General features: G+C 34.1%; 2 protein-coding genes across 2 annotated transcripts; one reads left to right on the top strand and one right to left on the bottom strand.

Moving 5' to 3' along the window:
* Positions 1–1,854: 1,854 nt before the first annotated feature.
* On the bottom strand, positions 1,855–8,339 carry LOC107640064 (uncharacterized). Its single transcript, XM_088488791.1, has 6 exons — positions 8,265–8,339; positions 4,323–6,076; positions 4,181–4,231; positions 3,470–3,565; positions 2,656–2,793; positions 1,855–2,212 (listed from the first exon to the last, which is right to left on the bottom strand). The coding sequence occupies exons 2-6, from the start codon at positions 6,021–6,023 to the stop codon at positions 2,048–2,050; spliced, it is 2,151 nt and encodes a 716-aa protein (XP_088344917.1). The 5' UTR covers positions 6,024–6,076; positions 8,265–8,339; the 3' UTR covers positions 1,855–2,047.
* A 10,251-nt stretch (positions 8,340–18,590) lies between these two features.
* Positions 18,591–19,505, top strand: LOC148563309 (uncharacterized). Its single transcript, XM_088486729.1, has one exon. The coding sequence runs from the start codon at positions 18,591–18,593 to the stop codon at positions 19,503–19,505; it is 915 nt and encodes a 304-aa protein (XP_088342855.1).
* The last annotated feature ends 3,024 nt before the right edge of the window (positions 19,506–22,529 follow it).

Below are 22,529 nucleotides of genomic sequence, written 5' to 3'. Positions count from 1 at the left end.
CCCATTTCAATTAATTTTAAATTCTACTATTCCCTTTTATCATGTTTGTCATCAATGGGAAGATTGTTAAGTCTAAATTAATTTTGGGTATTATAAATGATGAGAAACATTTCTTTGGGTTGAAAGCCCAATATTGTTTATTGTATGTTTTATTGTGGCAGGCCCAAATGTCCAAGTTCATGTTGCTTCAGCCCAAGACCAGCTTATGTTTCAGCAATGTAAAAGAGCCAAAACTCCTCCTTGTGGCACCGTTCAGCAATTATATGGTTATGCATTTGCTAAAAGCAATAAGAGGACAGCTGGAAAAAGAAAAGGACAAGTGTTGTTCAAATAAAGTAAGAAAGACAGTTGGTACACTTCCACCACTCCAAGGACAAACAGTAAAGCAATTTTTAGTAATGGGAGAGCAAAACACAAACTTGCTAAGCAGCAGAGGTAGTGGTGCAGCTCCTCGTATAGCAGAGATAATAAAGTAGAAGGAAAAAAGAATTCATGCCAAAGATGAAAGCAAATTCAAGGACCACAGAGGTAGTGGACGAGCTCCTCATCCAGCAGAGGTAGTGGAGCATGATGAAGAAGGACTACATGCTAGCTGTGACAGCTCCAACGGGCAACAAGGACAAGCAAAAGGAAGAGGCAAAAGATGAAGGCAAGCTGAAGATATATAAGAAACTTCATTCCATCATTTAACAGCAAGAAAAAGAGAGCACACATTCAGAGCACCATCTCAAACATTGAGCTGAAATCTTTTTCTTCTACTCAAGCTTAATTTCTAATTCTTTTGTTATGGCTGTCTTGTGTCATTTTCTGTATTGAGAAAAGACTAATCTTGTGAGGTTGAAAAGCCAAGAGAGAAAAGGCAAGAGTGATGCAAAAGAGCCACTGAATTCTGATGTAATTTGGTTTTTGAACTAGGATTAGTTCCCCTTGCCAAGTTGGGTTAGCACTTGGTGAAGTTTGAATCTGTTAGATTTATCTTCCTAGTTGGAACAGCACTATGGGAAGCTAAGCTTTGGTGAAGAAAGCTTAGGATAGATACTAGTTGAATTAGGGAGTAATTCAATAGTATTGGTGAATGTAATCTGTGAATTTTAGTAAAAATTCCACCATGGTTTGTGGTGGAGACTGGACGTAGGATTCATTGCACAAAGAATCCGAACCAGGATACATGCTGGCTTATTTCTCTTCTTTCCTACTCTTTACTTGTTCTGCACAACATGAGATAAAATGAAATAATCACCTGCAACTCGAGCTTCTGCTGAACAGAGTTTAAAACTAAAAGTTTAAGCCAACTTGATTCAACTCCCTTCTCAAGTTCAACTCGAACCATCACTATTTTTTAGAAATACTAAAGAAATTTAAATTTTGTATTTTTCGAGACTGAAATTTTAGTTCCAATATCTAATTACCAAACACAATATTCAATTTCAATTTCTCAATCTCAGTCCCAATTTCAAAAAACAAACGCAGCCTAAAAGACAACCAACCTATAACTCAAGCCACACCAGTTCTAAAGGCCTCAAAAGAACAATCTTAACAATGCAAATTGAAAAACTATATATTAGTTCCTCAGACATGATCTAATACATACTTAAGACTCCTGCACATCACATTACCATACTTTATCCCAAAGACTCTTTTAATTTGAGTGGTAGAGTCCTTTTGTAGGAACCACCGCGTCGATCAAGGAAGCTGCTGCGACGAACTGAGTTCACCCCGGCTCATTCTAACACCCTGATTATATATATTCAACAATGCATAAACGACATATAATATAATACGTCAAAGGAGGCAGCGTTATAAACTTATAATTGTGAAAATAAGTAACGGGAGCATTATTAGTCGAATGGCGTTTCAAATTTAGCAATATTGTCAACCAAAGTGTTTAACCAAAGCATCCAATCCTTGAAAAACAAAACCAATGGCTAAAGGCACAATGTACGGCATCAAGCATAATTAGGTAGACCAGACAACAACATGAAAAATAAAACAAAGTTTCTAGCACTATGGCCATTTTATTCAAAATGAGTCCAACAAACATTTCTGATCACTCATCATCGTCCTCGTCGTCCTCCAAGTCTATGATGGTGAGAGCCATTTTCTTGCAGATTGGGCATCTGTTCTTGATGAGCAACCACTGCCTGATGCAAGATAGGTGATATCTGTGCGCACAATCCAATCTCCCAAGCTCTTCACCGTGAACATAGTCCTCCTGAAAATGGTTACGCAAATTCTATGTTAAATAGCAATAAATCAAGAGGTAGATACTAGATATATAGATCACAGATACCCACTTTGCACATATAATTGTAAAAATTATTTTTATTTTGGGGGAGACAAATAATAATTAGTTATTTTCTGTTAAAATTACTTTTGAAAAAATTATGAAACATAAATCAATTTATTTTAAAATTAAATATTTTTAATATAGATTTTGTATTTAACATATATTTATACTTATAAAAGATTTATTCAATGAGTGAGCTTTTGTAAATTAAAGAATGTAACGTAGTTGGTGTCACTCTCGTTTGATGAAAATGTTTGATAACAAACAAAAAAATTAACTAAAACCAGTTATAACTTACTTTATTTAGCATTTATTAATTGTTACAATAATTAATAAATGATAAATAAGATAAGTTTAGACCGGCTCACCTGACATATGCCGCATGCATCAATGTTCTGAGGCTGCCCACCAACAGTTCGGAAAATTTCCCGTCCAATACATACTGCAACCTCAGTTTCCGTCAGTCCTAAATCGGGGTTGGTCACTCGCTGCCCGTCTCCCAGATACTGCAAATTCAATGTTTTCATCATCATAATAAGCAAATGATATAATTTATTTTATAACTATATATATAGCCAAATATAAAGTCATTTTAGGGTTTCAATCACCATACTAAAGCGGTTTTTACAATTCTTATCCATGAGAAGACGTTGTTGTTCAACACTAATTAAGAAAAATACAAGAAACTTTTATTGAATGAAAATCGAAAAACTACCTCTAGTCAAAATCAAGTACTCATGTTAACTTCCGAAACCCCAATTCTTCATTCATATACATACTCATAAGTTCAAGTATCCTTCTACGATTTTTTTGTTCTTTATGGTCTAACATTATGACAATGTGGATTTAGATAATCAAACAATAATTTCTAATAAGTCATTAAAAGTAATAGTGATTTTAAGCAAAAATGGATTTGGCCTACTTCTAAGTTTGTTAACCTAATACTATATGATCTTTCAAATATATTGTATGTTAATAATATTAAATGTAATAGTAATTTTATCAATACTATCTAAACGAAATCTATCACATCATAAAAGCTTACAAATAAAGATAGCAATTCATTTGATGACTAAGTTATTATCAAAATCATTTTTTGCAACGTCCTGCCAACAAGTAAAGATGTTTATTTTAAAATTACAAAAGCACGAACTAAGCTCAATTCATATATATAGCTTTCACCTCATAAAACTGCTGCGGCATATCCGCATCATCCTCCTCCTCCTCAATGTTGTCAAGCAAGTTCAGCACAATGGAGTAATCAAGAATTAAAAGTTCCTATATACAAGACACATACATTTGTAAATTAAATTAATGATAATATAGAGATTTAGAATTTTAAAAAATTAGTAGTTATTTATACAAAACTATCATCTTATAAAAATAATAGTTAAACATCTATACCAACAAATTAACAATAAATAAGTCAATTTTTTTAGCACACAGAAAAACTTACTCATGTATAATCTTTTTTTTTAATATACAATTTACTACCATCATCAATCAACCATCAAACTATCACGGATTTACTACTATCATCAATTAACCATCAAATTAAACTACCATTGTGGATCGCTAATAATCATTCTAAATTATAAATCTTAAATTTTATATTTTAAATTAATTTTATTTGATTTCACTTTCAAATATTATTTTTACTTATATTTTAGATATTTTTAATTTTTTTATATTTCTTTTTAATGTTTAATTAGTAGCTAATTTGTTGGTCAAAAAGTGTTGATTTTTCAATTTTCATAGTTAAAATATAAATGTGTTATATTAGTCTTACAAGTAAAATCGTTTAATAATTTCGAACGATTATCTCCACATAAAACATCTTCAATTGGTATGAATAGTCTTAATCATACATAAAACCCTAACTAACAAACGTACCTCCAGTCGGACGGAACCTCCATTACGCAAATGATCAATGGCAGTGCGGATCTGTTGTAAAGAGCAATTCAGTAAATGGCAAATAATAAATAGAGAGACTCATAGATTACTGAAACAACAGTATTAATTATTATATATGTACCTCTTGTCTAAGCCTTCTTGAATCATCAGCAAAATAAGTAGGCAAATTATAGATCTCAGCAATAGGAGAAGCTCGCAGTGCCCTGTGAGGAGTATTATCACGGGTAGAAGATTGTGACGTTCTCGTCAAGGCCTCGTCATGAGCGTTCAGCCTTCGAATCCATGCACGAGCAACGTTCGACAGCTGCTGAACTGCAGGAACAGCTCCAACGGTAGTACCTGCTGTATTATTCTGACCAGCGCCAGATCCAGAAGAAGGGGTACCGGCGTTTTGTACAAGGCTTTCGAGTAGCCGTGTTGAAGGAGACCCACCGGGGAATAAGCTTGATGATGATGAGTTTCCACGATTCTGAGTCACAGTGATTGTTCCCCTTCCAGCAGGAGAAGAAAAAGGATAGTTGTTTCTGGTGTTGTTAGATTCTCTATTACTTCCTCCAACTCGGTGAGTGAGAGACACAGGAATAGCCCTTGGCCTAATCACGGTGCTCCAAGGAAGAGGGGAAGGAGTCGAAGAAGAAGAAGAAGAACCGCCGTACGGATGATGATGATGATGATGATGAGGAAGATTCTCCATGTAATTGATTGAGGCTGGGCGGAATGGAGAAGTGTCAGCAGTGGAGAAAAATGGTTGATAGCCACGGTGGTATAACGGATTAAATGGCGTGTGCTGGTGGCCATGGTGGATTTGGTGGTGGTGGTGGCTACTATCAAAAACAGGTTGGGGGTAAATAAAGGAACCATCATCAAGTTGCAGAATACCAAGTGTTGTGTTATTATTGTTATTATTACTACTACTAGGAGGAGGAGGAGGAGGAGTAGCAGCAGTAGTAGTAGGTTGAAGGACTTGAAAGCTATCAGACTGAAGAGCTCTTTGCACATCAGAAATTGGCCACAAACTAGAAGGAATACGAACAACATTTTGGGGGTTGTTGTTGTTGTTGTTAGCAGTTTCATGGGGTTGTTCCCTGGAAGATGAAGAAAGATTACTATTGGCGGAAGCATGGAGAGCGCAAGTGGGAGAAGGGGTACAAGTGCAGGTATTAGATGATGATGAAATGCGCAGCGCCGCATTTTCATTTGCGGTGGGTCGCCGCTTGGGGGCTGCCATAGGTTGAGCAACAGATCCACCACCAGCACCACCGGCACTTGAGCTCTCACCCACCGTAAACTCTCGGCGAGCATAATCAGGGGCAGTTCTTTTGATCGGCATGATGCGCCTAGTAGAAGTATTGTTGAGAACGCTCATCAAGAGACCATCTCCACCTCCACCACCACCACCAGCGCTGCCACCGATGACATCCATAGTAGAAGAGCTGCCACCGCCATCACCGCCAAACTGGTGTAAGGATAAATCAAGTGACACACCATCTTGTTGGTTGTTGTTGTTGGCGGTGTTGATTCTCAAATTTCTTTGTAATGTTAAAAGATTTGAGGCATGTTGATTGGTTTGTTCGGTTGTTGGTAAAATTGAAGAGGAAGAATTAAGATTGACCTCTAACAATGATGATTCAAGATCTGGTTCTTCATCATTGATGTGGATTATTTCAACAGCAGGATTATTATTGTTAATTGGGAGCATGATAGAAGTCTCTCTGTTTTCCCTAGGGACAATAGCTGAGGAAGAAAAACTTTCAAAAAACAGTGTCGAATTATTATGACCACCAGTACCAGAAGTTGATGAAGGAGTAGTGAAAACCCTCATTCTCCCTTGTGCTGGGTTTCGCCTGTTCCCTTGACCCTGTTGATTATTATTTTCTGTGACGTATCACAAACCGAACACATCATATATTTTAGTTTAGAATTTTAAAGTAAGAGAATCAACCCTATATTTTTAACTAGACCCTTAACTGAAAAAAAACCCTAAAAAAAAACCTATAATCACTCCTCAACATCAAAATTAACATACTTATATACAAATTTAAATATCATATACAACATATATTTAAACAATAAATGTAAACAATATTATTAGCCACAAAAAAAATTAATTAATATTTCACTACAATAGATCTAGCAAAAGAAATGACAGAAGAACATATCTAAAAGACATAAACTTCAATAATAGCACAGAGTTTCAAAAATATATCTAAAAAGATACCAGCTTCAATAACAATAAAATAGCAATAATAACAACGCAAAACAAAGTAGAGGCACAATAGAAACTATGTAAAACAAGTGGTGGCAAGATAAAACAAAAAAAAAATCAAGGATTGAGCAAAAGAAAAGCAAAAAAATAACCTTACAGAAAAATAGAATAGAACAATGCGAGAATTGAAAAAGATTGAACAAGACTAATAATATATTGGGGGTATATGTGAGAGCTAAATACGATAAAAGTAAAGATTAAAATCGAGAGATGACTGAAAATAAAATGTAAAAAATTCTAAATGAGAGGATATTTATCTTTTTCTATTAATTTAATTTTAATTTTATGATAAAAAATTTTAAAAATAAAAAATATTAAAATTGTTGATATGAAAAGATTGTCTCTGAATTTTCATCGTAGAAAAATTGAAAATGAACAAATAGCATATATAAATCATAAAATCAAGAGTAATATGAGATATAGTAGACTACAGCTAGTATGGTGTATGTGTTACTTTGATGGTTGTTCATAGTTGTAAAGGTTGAATTAGTTCTCATTATCAAATATTTAAAGAAAGAGATGTTAAGACGGCACTTTATGTGATCGCTAACAAACCTGTATCAGGAACAAAAGTAATAATAAAAAGAAAACATTATTATTCAGAACAAACTCATGATAAAGATGTTATAAAAGTTTTATTTTAATTTGTGTCTTCTATTTTATATGTTAATTTATTAAATGAGCATAACATATCGTCTAATTGTGAATAAAAATAATATATTTATTAATATATTTAATTCATCATCTTAAAAAATTTATTAAAATTATTAAAATTAAAATCAGTCAAACTAAAATCAAAATTAATAATTCTACATCATTAATTTTATGTATGGTCAACGAAAAAAATATGATACACGATCAATATTAAAAGATGTTCAGATGTAATAATCTATAAATAAAAAATAAAAATAAATAAAAATACTAATGGGTTTGTAAATTATTAGATCAAAAAATATTTTTAAATAAATAAAATAAAATAAAATACTTTAAAAAAATAATTTTAACATTATTTACTAAAATATATTTTTTAACAAAATTAGAATATTAAATAGAGTTATCTCGATTCAAAAAATTCGAGTTAACTTTTTCTTTTATTTTGGCATTTTTCAGCTGTCTTTCTTCCGATTTTATGCCGGAATCAGGGAAATCACCGCCAAATTTTAATTTAATTTGGACTCATCTCACCTGATTTTTGTACACTCTAATTATTATAAAATTTTCCTTATTTAATACATTTAACTTATCAAATTTTTTCTTTTACTTTTATACTTCAACTTGTATCTTCATTATTTTATTTTTGTTTTATTTTTATTGTAATTGAATCAAAATACATCAAATAGAATTCTAGTTAATTCATTAACACGACAAAATTTTAAGAGATTAAATTACAGGTTCACTCCATTACAATTTAAATTAGAGTTGGTCATTACAATTTTGCCCAAAATTAGGATAGGTTTACCTGTTTTTTTTATCCAAAATATATATGGGTATAAAAATAATATTAAAATAATTTGTTTTGAAAAATAATATTTTATTTTATTTTAAAAAATTTTCAAAAAATTGTGTCTTAAATGAAAAGTTAATCTATATTAATAAAGATGAAAAATACTGAAAAATTAAAAACACAAATAAAAAGTTGAGAACATATATATATATATATAAAGAAAGAAGATAAAATTGAAAAACACTAATGAAAAAAATCGGCACCCATATATCTCACTATATTGAAATATATGTATGTCTGTTCATTATTTTTTACAAAGTAAAGAGATTACATGAAAGAGAATTAACATATACCGAGTAAGAGAATTGGTGGATAGCAAACCAGAAAATAAAAATGTCAGGAACTCTTTTGTCACTGTATCTTTCTTACTCTTCTAGTGTATCTATGTATGTATGAACAATGTGAGTCTAGTGAGAAGTCTAATTTATAGAGTGAATTATTGAAGCATATCCTCCACGTATGGCAAGTGGTTCTTCCTAATATTAATGATTAATAATATATAATAATTAAAAAAAATAAAATGCCTATTATGGTATCGTAGACTATGTAAATATTTAATTTATTATCTTAGATTCTAATGTAATATCTATTCTAGCACTAAATTCTTATTTTTGACTCATAAATTTAGTTAATTATTTTTGTATTAACATCATCTTTTTAAGCGAAAAAATATCAGGACTTATAATAGGAAACGGTAATAATTAGCTGCCAACGGATCGTTCACAAGATTACCAAAGCTCTCTTTACTGGTTGTCACATTTATGTCATAATTGACCTCATATTTTTTTTATCAATGTCATAGTAAATATTATTATTTTTAGTTAGTATTTAACCGGTAATAATTTATACTTATATTTATAGATATTTTTTACACAATAAATATATAATTTGTATTTATATTTATTAAAATTTTAGGTATATGAATTAATACGGTTTATACTTATATTTTTAAAATTTTGTATATATAAATTAACAAAATTTATTTGATAAAGATAATTTATATTTGTACTGATTAAAAATGACAAAAAATACTAAAAATTAATAACTCTCAAGAATATATTTTTTTTGGTTTTAAAGGGGAAATTTTCATGTTTCTTATTTTTCTAATATAGAATATGTTTTATAAAAATGACATGTATATGATAAACGATTATGTTATGTGTATATTTATACTTAAATATATTAGTGGCTGATTTTAGTGTACGAATAATGTTTTGTATGATAAAATAAGTAAAAACTCACATACAGTTAGAGATGATAAAAGAATCCGAACCCACGAATATCCACAGAGATTACCCGCGATGGAAAGAAAAATAATGGAGATCCACTAAATCCCCACAGGGACAGAGACTAGTCGTCCCCACGAATAAACGGGAATGGGGGCGGGAACTGAGATACCCACCCCATGGGAACCGACTAAATTTCCGCTAGAATGAAATTACTTAAATATCCTTTATTATATATATATATATATATATATATATATATATATATATATATAAAAGTGTATGCTAATTTCTTTTTTTTCAGTTTTATTTAAAAATAAATTAATATTGTGCATAATATCTAAATTTACACCAATTAATTATTTAAATTTGTATCATTACAAGAATGGAGTATAGTACTATCACCAAATTATAATCGTCGATCAAAATTTGTTATGTTGAAAACTTTGTTATTTCGTTTTCTTTTGGTTTGTATGTTGGAGTTTTAGTTGAATAATGTTAAATTGAGTTTAGTAATATTAAATGTGTTTGAATTAAATTTGATTTGATACATTTTAGTTGAATTGTATAAAATTTTATCATGATTGAAGTTTTTTATTTTTAAAAGTTTAATATCTACGGATATTTATTTGTCTCTCTTACAGGGAAAATAATGGAGACCCGTATAAGAGAATGTAGGACAATTTCTTAAACGGAAATAGGGAGTAGGGGAATGAAGGGTCTTTGCTCTCATAATTACCCATTGTCATTTCTACAAGTAGTTATCTTTATATAAAATTGATAGTTAAGAGTTGTTAAATGATAATTTAGTTAAATCTATTAAATCATCAAATGACTCTCAACTATTAATTTTACATAAAAATAACTAAATTTAATGTTTTCATTGATAATATATATATATATATATATATATATATATATATATATATATATATATATATATATATAATAACTAATTGAAAATCATAATAAATAATGGGATATTTTTTGCCTTTTGTCAAATTTTTTTCTATTATTTAATATAAGAGGGACGAGTATATAATCTATATACATTCCTCGTTTCTCAATTTATTAAAGTAGGAAAATGTATATAGACTCATTACCTTTATTTAAAAAAATTTGATGAAAGGAAAATATTTATATATATTTCTTACTTAAAAAGGGAGAGTATGAGTGAATTCTAGTTAAGGTAGTCATTTATTGTTTTTTTTTTCTATTTTTTTGCCATTAATATTTCATACATGCATGAACCGTGTTTATACATTAAATAAATAGATAATACATTATTCTTTATATATATAGCAAAAAGAAAAAATTTAAGAGATCAACATTTTTATCAAAATTTAATCAGTATTTAACTAATAAAAAAATAAATAATTTTATACTATTAAATATAATCTCATACTATTAAAAACAATAATAATAACTAATAAATTAATAACTATAAATCACAAAATCGATTGACCCTAACATTTTTCATAAGAAAAATATATATAATGTCAGAAGGTTTAAAATAAAATCCATTTACATAATACAATAATTCGTATCCAATATCTTAATATAAACTTTATTTAATATATAATATATTATCTTCGTTTTTTATTTGTCACTCTATTCTTTATTCCATTATAATATTTGCCAAATATAATTTTTTTATGAAAATTTTATAATAAAAATTATTCGTTTTATTGTTAATTAATTTAGGTTGTTTCTTTTATCTATCATTTTGTTTGAATAATATACAATTAATAAGAGAGTTAAAATAAATCAAGAGTAATCTAAAAATAATTTAGTTTTACTAAATAACTCTTAATGAAAAAATAAAATAGTAAAATAATTTTTAATATTTTTATTTATTATAGTATAATTAATAATTCAATTAAAAATATTACATTAAAAAATAAACGTGACAGTTTAATAGATATTATGAAACAAAAATAAAGTCAACATGACGACTAAAAGCTCAGATATAATTCATTAATTGATGATTTTTTTTAATAAAAAATAATTTTAATTTTGATTGACAAATTAAAGAATTTTATACAATAATTCAATTAAATTCATATATTTAAATAATTTTTTAAGTAGTTATTTTGAAAATTAGTTAATTTTTATTTTAATAAATATACAATAAATACATATATAAAATTAATTTTTTTATTTTTTTATAATTTTTTAATTAATAATTTTAATATATATTTTCAAAACACATATTAACTAAATTATATTAGTTACGCAAAAGTAAGCTAAAAAAAATAATACCAAACAGCCCATAATTATTGAAGAGAGAGGATATATAACAGAAATGATTTTCAATATTTTTATATAGATCGAAAAGTATTTGTGTTTCAATAAGTAATAATATTAATTACTATTAGTAACCTTAAACATACCTAAGAATATTAAGATTTAATTATTTTGTTGGTTTTTATAATTTTATCAAATTTGTAATTAAATTTTTATATATTTTTTTTAGTTCGGTCCTATGTTGCTTTTAGTTTTATAATTAGATTTTTATAGTATAAAAAATGTTAGAATTAACTGAATATTTATTTACAAATTAAAAGTATTCATAATTAAAAATATAATTAGATCTTTGATCGTATGTATTTTGAAAAAAAAAATTATGTTAATTTTAATATTTTTTACATGAAAATGATCTAATTATAAAATTAAAAATAATATAAAATTTAACTAAAAAAAATATAAAGACCTAATTAAAAATTTAATGAATCTATAAAGATCAATAAAATAATTAAACTGAATATTAATGTTCAACAATACATTTTATGTAAATATCATGAGTATTTAATATTTAATGAAGAAAGAGAATCTATCTGATATAAATAGAACATATAAATCATTTCAAATGAAAACAAATGAGTGAATTAAAAAATTTACAAATTAAGTAAAACAATTTCTTTAATTAGTTTTTTTCAATACTTGTAAAAGATCAATAATTATGCTATATGTATATAAAAATAAGTTATTAAATTATTTATTAATATAAAATATATATTAAAATATAAAAATATATTAAAAATGAATTAAATAAATAATATTTTTTTATTTTTTATGATATCCTCCAACTTGACATACCAATAACTAATTTATTGCGGATCAAAATTCAAAACTTTATTTAAGAGTTTTTTGTTGACCAAAGAATTATTGTATACATAAGACAAGATTCGAACTCTCAATACTTACTTAAATAAACTAGTAAATTACTCACTAGACCAACCCAAATTAATTTACTAAATAAAATATACATATTTATTATACACAAACAGGGACGGACATAGGGGGCGAGTGGAGGCCTCGACCCCCCAAATTTTTTTTTAAAAAATTAATAGTAATAAGTTATTACGTATAATTTAATTTAAAAAATATTTAGTATTTAGTCTAGTATAAAAGAAAGTCCAGTCTAATTTAAATATTAATAATTTTTAATATCTAAAAAGTAAGTAACAATATTAAAAAAAATCTGAAAAATATATTATTACTAATATTTTTAATTAAATAAAAATTTTCAAATCTCATAAAGTGAATTCTTTTTCTTTTTGTGACCGTCTTTTTTTATTCATTTGGTATTAATTCTCTCTGTTTTAACTGCTACAACTAAGAGATCTTTTCCAACTATGAATATTGTAAAAAATAACTTAGAAATAAAATGAAAGATAAATTTTTTGCTAATTATTTTTTAATTATATTAAAAAAATTACTGAAAAATTTGACACAAATTCTATTATCGATTAATTTTATGATACGAAAAATCGACCACTTCGTTAATAAAAAATACACACATATTTTTTGTACTTTAAAATATATTTTCTATCGGTATATTTTTATAATACATCTTATATTATATAATTTTTTACATAATTTTTAATATTATATGTGTTATTGCCCCCATAATAATATTTCTGATCTTCTGAATCCGTCCCTATACACAAATATATATATTAATTGATAATGTGAACATAATATTTTGTTAAAATATTCATTATTATATTTACATTTAGTTATTTAACATCCTATTGTATTCAAATTTAAAATTTTGCGAACACTTTTATTTTTATAATTATTTAACTAAAATTATGATGTATTTTCATTTGACTAAAATTATTTTTGTTTTTAAAGAATATCTAAATATTTTCATAAAATTGTTTCACATTAATAATCCAGTGGCAAGAGATTAATTTTGATACATAGTGTCAGTCATAAAAATATATATATATATATTATCATTCAATTACATATTTGTTCAATTATATATTTATGTTACACAAGAAAAACGACTGTTTCCTAACTTCATCAACAATATCATATCTTACCATTTCTTTACTGGAATGCATCTAGCATTTCATTCACCTTTGTTCGCCAATAAAAAACCCTTATTCTGTGGTTGAAGAAGACATTCAACTCCTGTGGGAAGAAGGAACTGGATTTCATTGAAAAACAAAAGAAAACTACATTTATATACTTAGGTTCAATTATTCTTTAATTTCCACAAATATTGCGATAAAAATATTTGATTTACGTCTACGGAATTAATTAAGCAGTGTTTAGTGTGTAATAATAACCAGAAAATTAATTTGATAGTCAACTTTAGCATATGTGAACCCTTTATTAAAAGGTCAACATTTAACTACCCATAGCCACCATATCATGGCATATATATATAATCTTCACCGTACCAATTCAATATGTTGATATGATGCTTTGCTCTTTTAATTTTTAATTGACTCAATTTGTATCATAAAACTTTAAGATTAACTAAAGTTGGTTTTTCCGTCCAATTCCGTCACAAAAAAAAAAAATGACGTGACATCCAAATCTCATCACATACATCTCTTTCTTTCTTTTCTAAGATATCAATTCTACCTCCTCTATTTTCAACTCTTCATCTTTTCCTCTCTCAACTCGTAACTCCCTCTCTCAACCCATAACTCTCTCATCTCCCAACAACGCTGTTGTTTTCCTCCTCAACACGTTGTAGCCCCTTCCTCCTGTTAGAAACAAGAGATTAGACTGGAGAAAGGATTTGTATATTATTGAGTGTATTTAAGTTGTCTATACAAGTTGTCTAGAATGACACAATATAGAAAGATATTTATAGGTGTTAAGAGAATCGAAATAATAAAGACGTAATATCCTATAATAAATATCCAGATATGCTAAATAATGCTAATTGATCCTAATTGATCCTAATTATATTCTAACATCCCTCCTCAAACTCAAGTGACAAGTTGAGTTTGAAACTTATTTTAAACAACAAAATAAAGAGAAAAAAACTACATAAACTGATAAAACGGGTGCAGACGGAACTAACGGAAGGAAGCGCAGATGGAACTGCCGCTAGTCTGAAGGAAGCGCAGACGGAACTGCCGTTAGTCTGAAGGAAGCGCAGACGGAACTGCCGCTATCTGAAGAAAGTGTAGACGGAACTGCCGGAAAGAAACGCAGACAGAACTGCCACAAGGAAACACAGACAAAATGCAGACAAAACTGTCACGAGAAAACGCAGACGGAACTGCCACAAGAGAACACAAACGGAACTGTCACGAGAGAACGCAGATGGAACTGCCATGAGAGAACGCAGACGGAACTGCTACAAGAGAACACAGATGAAACTACTGAAAGAGAGCGAAAACTATATGATTTCTTCATCAGAATAGGTAAGCAGCGGATGACAATGGTGTTTGATCATTCGACTAAAAAAAACACAAGACAGAGAAAATGGGCTAGTCGGTGAGGTAAAAAAGTATCAAAGGAGTGACAAAAGGGAAAGAAGAATGGCATAGAAAAAAATACAAAAACTACGGTGATTTCACCACAAGGAAAACAACCTATCCTCTTCAAGGAGGATACCATGGCTCTGATACCATGTTAGAAATAAGAGACTAAACTGGAGAAAGAATTTGTATATTATTGAGTGTATTCAAGTTATCTAGAATGATACAATGATATTTATAGTGCTAAGAGAATCGAAATAATAAAGACGTAATATCCTATGAATAATATTCAGATATGCTAAATAATGCTAATTAATCCTAATTAATCTTAATTATATTCTAACACCTCTAACCCGTCGCAGCATCTCCGTCCAACCCTCCTTCATTGTTGCTCGTTTCTCACGCCGTCATCTGCATTTTTGAACTCGTTGCGCTGCCACTATATCCGTCCCTGAACTCGTCACGTCGCTGTCTCTTTTTCCACCAGTAATTGCGACGTCGTCTCTCTCTCTCAACCCTCCTTCTTTCCGCCCTCACCATTCAATACAGTGGTACTTTGCTCTCTGTGTGCACTTTAATTTTTTGTTGACTAGTATTGATGGTTTAATTTAATTGTTTAGAATTTTTAATTTTTGGGTTTTATTTGGTTTAATGTTCTCGTTCTAGGGATAACAATGCGGAGAATCTGATGAGAGACGTGATGACAGTGGAAAGCATGAATTGGCGATGAATGGAGATGTGTCGAGTAGCTGAGGTGAGTTTTGATGGTGTGGTGGTATTTGGAGATGAGTAGTGAACTCTCAGCAATTTGTAAGAGACTGAACGTGAGAGAGATTGGGGTGTAGAGAGTGTGCTTGGACGACACGACAATGGGAGGGAGACGGTGGAGGAAAATAATTCGGTGGTGGGTTCACGATAAAGGAAGAAAGGACTAAAAGATGGTGAAGAGGAAGTACAGAAGAAAAGATGGAGGATGGTGGCGTGAGAATAGTGGTTCAGGTGAATCCTGGTGGTGAAGGAGATGCTAGGTGTCAACTAAAATTATCACGTTATCTTTTCGATAACAAAAATAAACAAAAGGATCAACTTGAGTTATGACTCAAAATTTCAAGATACAAATTGAATCAATTAAAAATTAAAGAATCAAATTAAATTAAAAATTATTAAATTTTAGAGATCATTTTAAATATTAACTCCTTGCTATATATAATAGTTGAATTATACAATTCATATATTTCTTTCTATTCGTTTAAGCCTAATTGAAAGTTAATTAATAAGCATGTTGATTAAAGTTGACGACTGCAAAAAACTGCATGGAAATAGATGTGCTCACTAACTCTCTCTCCTCGAATGAAAAGGTCCTTTATTTTTTCTCCAAGTTAACCATATATAAATATTTGGATAATTACTTCAATAAAGATACTAATAGTATTTTTTTTTTATAAAAATTTTTATTTAAAATTGTGAATTATTTATTTAATATATTAAAAATAAATTTTATAATTTATTATTTAATAATTAAAATAAAATATTTTTATATAAAAATAATTATAAAATTTTTATTGGAATATATATATACGTCATAGTTAATACCTTTAGTTTGCATGGCATAAGTTAGACTATATATAAGGTTCATGAATTTTATAGCTGTTCTCGTCAGGTCGGATGGTGGTGAAAGAATAAAGGGGGCGAGATCCTGGGGCGACCTAGAACGGGTCTTCGGGTTCAAGCGGGAGACTGGCGAAGCCGGTGGTTGAACGGACGAGAGGGGATGGCCACCTGCAAGGACACTTCGACGCTCAAGTCAGTGTCTGTACGAAAAGATAGCCAATTTAGGTAAGGTGATGTGTACTTCGGGGGGAGAGCTGACCTCTCCCCTTATATACTGTGCTGGGCGGGCCTAAAGGTGACCTAGCCCACTGATCAGGATACTTGTGAGTTGTCCCTATCCACGTGGGGGGAGATGGTTATCTCGGACATCGGGTCGGGGCTCCGGGTGTTGCCCCGAGGAAGCCGATCCGACCGGCATGCTAAGCGTGGTGCTGGGTCGCGGAGGTGGTGAGGTCGTACGACGGCCGGGTCGGGTGTTGTGGTCCGACTCGTTGGATTTTTCTTGTGAGTGATAGTTTGGGCCGGGGTCAGAGGTGGTGCCCCGACCCGACGACTAGTTGGACTGGGCTTGTAGTGGTCCGTAACAGTGCCCCCACCGCTCTAGCCTTGAGGTTTGGAGCTCGCGGCTAAGCGCGTTTGTCTTACTCGCCGAGAGGGGATGTGTTCTTCTTCTCGAGAACCCGTTGATGGCGTTTCGTGTCTCACACCATGGTTGTCTTGTCTCTGATGCTGCCTCCTTGGCTTCCGCGCGGGGCATTAAATGCCCCATCATTTCATGATTTGAAATTTGTATAAAAAGACAGGTATGCCCCTGCCTTTTGGCGCTTCTCCGACGGTTACATTCTTCGTCACTTTTTATTTTCACAAACTCCTCATTTCGTCACCTTCCTTTTCTTCTTCCTCTATTTTCTCGAACTGTTGCCGCCTCCACTTCCATTCCCGCTCTCGCTGCTGCTTTGCTCTTTTTGGATTTCTCCTTCGTCTTTCTCAGATTCTGCATTTCCCTGGTACGTTGTTATACTTTCCTTCTTTCTTCTTTTTTCTGGTTTTCCTTGGTGTCTTTGTGCGTTTTTTGTGCATGTCTGGGTTTTTTCTTTCTTCCTTTTTTTGCTTCTTCTTTTAGAGGGGGCACCACTGGGTTTTTCATGGGTTTTGCTTGAATTCTGGGTTAGTGCAGTGGTATCTAGAGGGTGATTTAGGGAGTTGAAATTTTGCTTTTACTTGTTTTGGGGGTTCTCGATCTCCCGTTCTGACTAAGTGGTGCCCCCGCTGTAGGTATGGCCGAGCGCCTCGTTCTCCCGGATCAGGCTCAGCGACCGCTAGCCGACTTCGTTGATCATTATGCTTGGGTTTCTTCTAACGTGAAGGACACCCCTTCCAAGGTCACGAAGGAGGGCCTCCAGGACTTGTGCCAGGCTGGGCTCTTATGTGGAGGTGGTCCTGAGGAAGCGTTTTATCAGGTCTGTGTTCCTACTAACCGGGAGCGTGTTTGCCAGAAGAACCTGGCGGTGCCATGAGTCGTTGATTGGTTGTGTGTTTATGAACCAATGTTCACGACCTTGGGGGTTTGTCTGCCCTTTTCCCCTTCGTCATGGGCTTGCTGAATCGTTGCAATGTCTCTTCGTCGCAACTGCACCCGAATAGCTGGGCTGCCATTCGGTGCTTCGAGATGGTTTGTGAATATCTGGAGCTTTCGACCTCTGTAAATGTTTTTCTCTACCTCTTTCTTCTCACGAATCCTTCTTGCCAGGGGAAGGCAAAGAAGGGATATATGTCCTTTAGGGCCCAACAAGGTCGTATGATTTTTTGCCTTTTTGAGGATTCCTTCCACGACTTCAAGTCTACTTTTTTCAAGGTTAGGCCAATTGAAGGTCATCAACCTTTTTGGCTTACTGTCGAGGGGGAAAGGCAGATCCCGACCTACTGGAGCTTCGGGGCGGGATCCGATTATTTGATAAAAATATCCTATGATTGGTTGAGTCCGGTAGATCGTAATATTGTCGATATCTTGTTGGCAATTTTTTGTAAGAAAAATCTTAACCCTCGTATGGTTATGGGGGACCGGGAGGCCGGCCGGTCGTATGTTGGTGAGTTCTTTACTTTTTGTATCTTTAGCATTTTTCTCTTCTATTACTTACACCTTGTCTTTTTGCTTGTAGTTTCCATGGCTGGTGGGAAGAAGACCTTGGCTGACCTAATGAACCTCATCCAAGGGGATGATGAGGGTGGTGACGACTCCTCGGCGACTCCTTCGGCGAGTCAGGACCAGGGGGATGTCGGGGAGGGCAGCGGTTGGGTTGACGGGGCTGACCAAGGTCAGCCAGAGAAGGTTGAGGTCCCCCCTGAGAACACTTCGAGGAATCCGAGTGTGGAGGCGGAAGCTCCTTTTGACGAGGAGGATCTGGGGTTTGGTGATGATGACTTGAAGGTCATTAGCAACCCTAAGAAGAGAAAACGGGATTCTGGGAAGGCGCTTTCGGTTATGGAGAAGAACTTCGATGCTGGGGGTTTCATCGAATCCCAGTTGCTCCCTAGCACCGAAGAGTTTTTCCGTGATGCCGACCTCTCTGGGCAGGCGAGGTGGATCTACCGCAGTCTTCTTCGAGCTGCAGCTATTGCCAAAAAAGTGGAGCCTGTCTTGGAAAATTATCATGCTATGGAAGTGAAGCTTCGGAACTCCCAAAAAGATCTGACAAATTCAAGGTCTCGGGAGGAGTCACTGGAGACAAAGTTGTCTGAGCAGGGGAAGAAGGCTGAGGAGGATACCAAAGAGATCAACAGGCTGTTGGATCGGGACCTCGCCTTGATGAAAGATCTGAATGCTTCTCGTGGCGAGACTACTGCTGCTGAGAAGAAGGTCAAGGATTTGGAGGAAAAGCTGAAGTTGGCGGAGAGCTCGGCAGAGGCTGCTCGTCAGGAGGAAAAGAGATCAAGAGGCTGTTGGATCGGGACCTCGCCTTGATGAAAGATCTGAATGCTTCTCGTGGCGAGACTACTGCTGCTGAGAAGAAGGTCAAGGATTTGGAGGAAAAGCTGAAGTTGGCGGAGAGCTCGGCAGAGGCTGCTCGTCAGGAGATGCCTGCTTTGAAGAAGAAGAACAAGGAGCTTGCAAAGGGGGCCCGGGAAGCCGTGAAGCTGACCGAAGAGGGGATCAAGCTTCAGGTGGCCGTATTGGCTCCCGATCTCGATCTTTTCTAAGTTAGAGCTCTCAAGACTGTTGAGGGTGGGAAGATTGTTAACATCTTCAAGTCTTGAGTTTTCATGCTTCTTGCCTTTTATTTTTGTAATTTGTTTTTACCTCTAGGCCTGTTTAAGGTGCCTTTCAGTTGTAACGAACATTTTGGCATTTTATCTATATTAGGCCGTTTTCTGTTTATTGTTTGCTTTCTCAGGCCGTCGTGGCCTTACTTTCATTATTTGTTTTTTGCTTACTCGGGCCGTCGCGGCCTTTTGGTTTACCATTTTATGATATTTACCATTTTTATTGCTTGTCGCGGAGCCGCTTTTTGCTTTGGGTCCCTTTGGTTCCCGGGGTGATCAGTCTCGGGTTTCCGTTAGGTTGACCGTTTATTTTTTGCCGTTTTGTCATTTTGATGTGAATCTTGCAAAAAGACATTCATTATATACGTATTATAGAACTTTTAAACAAAGAAGTGATGTAATACATAATTGAGCGAAAGATAGTAAAAAGGGATGCAAAGGGAATTAGTGGGAGGGAGTGCGGTCGTCAGATCGCGTGGTTGCTTCTTCTTATGAGTAAAACCTCTTTAGGTTTGCCATGTTCCATGTTCTCGGTACCTCGCTTTCATCTAACATCTCCAACCTGTAGCTACCTTTGCCGAGGACTTCTCTTACCCTGTAAGGGCCTTCCCAGTTTGCGGCTAGCTTGCCTTCTCCTGGGGTTGGCAGCCCTATGTCGTTCTGTCGTAAGACCAAGTCACCTTCTCCCAAGCTTCTTTTTAGCACCTTGTCATTGTACCTTAGGCCTATCCTTTGCTTTATTGCTGTTTCTGTTAGATGCGCCATTTGCCTTGTCTCGTCGACCAGATCTTTTTCGATTACTTCATTTCCTCCTCCGAGGAGTAACCTTGGACTCGGTTCCCCGACTTCGACTGGGATGACTGCGTCGACCCCGTATGTGAGTCAGAAAGGGGTTTCAACGGTGGATGATTGGGGGGTGGGTCTTGTAAGACCATAGGACTGAAGCTAACTCATCTGCCCATGAGCCTTTTTTCCCCTCAAGTCGCTTCTTTAGCCCTTTCAGGATAACTTTGTTAGCTGCCTCCACCTGGCCGTTGGTTTGGGGATGTTCGACTGAGGAGAATCTTTGCTTGATTTCCAGCCCTGCTAGGAATCCTTTGAACTTCTTGTCAGTGGATTGTGTCCCGTTGCCCGACATGACGATTTCTGGGATTCCAAACCTGGTGACCACTTGCCTCCACATAAATTTTTGGCAATTCGCTGAAGATATGCGAGCTAATGATTCTGCTTCTACCCATTTAGTGTAGTAGTCTATGACTACTATCAAGTATTTCACTTGCTTAGGCCCAGGGGGGAACGGTTCTAAGAGGTCAATTCCCCATTGGGCGAAAGGTCGGGGGGCCATCATCGGGTTGAGTTCTTTGGGTGGTGCTTTGTGGAAGTTAGCATTTTTCTGGCATTTTTTGCATTTTCTGATGAACTCCTGGGCGTCCGTCATCATTGTGGGCCAGTAATATCCTGCTCGGATGATTTTTCTTGCTAGCGACTTTCCTCCAATATGGTGGCCACAGCACCCCTTGTGGACTTTGCTTAGGATGTAGTCCGTCTGGTCGGGGCGTAGGCATTTGAGTAGGGGTTGGTGGAGTCCTCGGTTGTATAATTGCCCCTGTATGATCACGTATTTGGGAGCTTCCCTCTTTATGGCCCGTGCCTCTTTCTCGTCTAGGGACGTTTCTCCGTGCTCCAGGTATCGGAAGATAGGGTCTATCCATGAGAGGGAGCTTGGAGTTTGGCTTGCGCATAAGATGATTGCTGGTTCGGTTGCCAGTCCCTGGATTAAGGATTTGTTCTCTGCCCCAGGTTTGGTGCTTGCTAGCTTGGAGACGAGGTCGGCTCGGGCATTCCTTTTTCTAGGGACATGCTGAATTATGACTTCCTCAAAGCCTTTGCATAGCTCCTTTACTTTTTCCAGGTATTTTTCCAGTAGTGCGTCCCTGGCTTGGTAGCTGCCGTTTATTTGAGAGGTGACGTTCTGGGAGTCACTACTAACTTCCACCCTCGACACTCCAACCTCTTTGGCTAACATTAACCCTCCTATCAAGGCCTCGTACTCTGCCTGGTTATTGGAGACTGGAAAATCGAACTTGATCGATTGTTCATAAGCTACTCCTGTCGAGTTTTCAAGAATGATTCCAGCCCCTCCGAATGTTTGGTTGGATGCTCCGTAAACGTAGAGCTTCCACCATGTGTTCGGTATGTCGGGGGCCTCCCCTGTGACTTCTACCAGAAAATCTGCCATGGCTTGGGCTTTAATTGCCTGCCTAGGTTTGTATTGTAAGTCATATTGGGACAGCTCTATCGCCCATGCCATCATTCTTCCCGCGAGGTCAGGTTTCTGGAGGACTTGCCGAATGGCTTGGTCGGTTCTCAGGATGATCACGTGCCCTTGGAAGTACTGCTTTAGTCTTCTGGATGAGGTCAATAGGGCGTAGGCCAATTTTTCCAACTTGGTGTACTTTAACTCCGCTCCTTGGAGTACTTTGCTGATGAAGTATATTGGGCGTTGAGTCTTGTCTTTTTCTCGGACAAGGACTGTCGCCATTGCTTGTGTGGTTACAGCTAGGTATAAGTACAGGGGCTCCCCTTCTTTAGGCTTACTGAGTACGGGAGGGTCTGAGAGTATCTTTTTGAAGTGGCCGAACGCTTCTTCACACGCTGGGGTCCACTCGAAGGTGATCCCCTTCTTCATTAGGTTGAAGAATGGGATGGCCTTTTCTGCCGAGGC

The sequence above is a fragment of the Arachis ipaensis genome, chromosome B5 (assembly GCF_059453495.1).
Source record: "Arachis ipaensis isolate K30076 ecotype BB chromosome B5, ASM5945349v1, whole genome shotgun sequence".
In the NCBI taxonomy this organism is placed as follows: domain Eukaryota; kingdom Viridiplantae; phylum Streptophyta; class Magnoliopsida; order Fabales; family Fabaceae; genus Arachis; species Arachis ipaensis.
The sequence above is the reverse complement of the archived record's forward strand: the minus strand, read 5'-3'. Positions and strand labels throughout refer to the sequence as shown.

Bases quoted from the DNA above. Each gene is read 5' to 3' on its own strand.
- LOC107640064 (XM_088488791.1), bottom strand. From the start codon at position 6,023: ATGAGGGTTTTCACTACTCCTTCATCAACTTCTGGTACTGGTGGTCAT. The intron at 2,794-3,469 runs GTGAAAGCTATA...TTGAATTTGCAG, and splicing joins TGCCGCAGCAGTTTTATGAG to TATCTGGGAGACGGGCAGCG. The intron at 2,213-2,655 runs GTGAGCCGGTCT...AACCATTTTCAG, and splicing joins ATGCATGCGGCATATGTCAG to GAGGACTATGTTCACGGTGA.
- LOC148563309 (XM_088486729.1), top strand. From the start codon at position 18,591: ATGGTTATGGGGGACCGGGAGGCCGGCCGGTCGTATGTTGGTGAGTTC.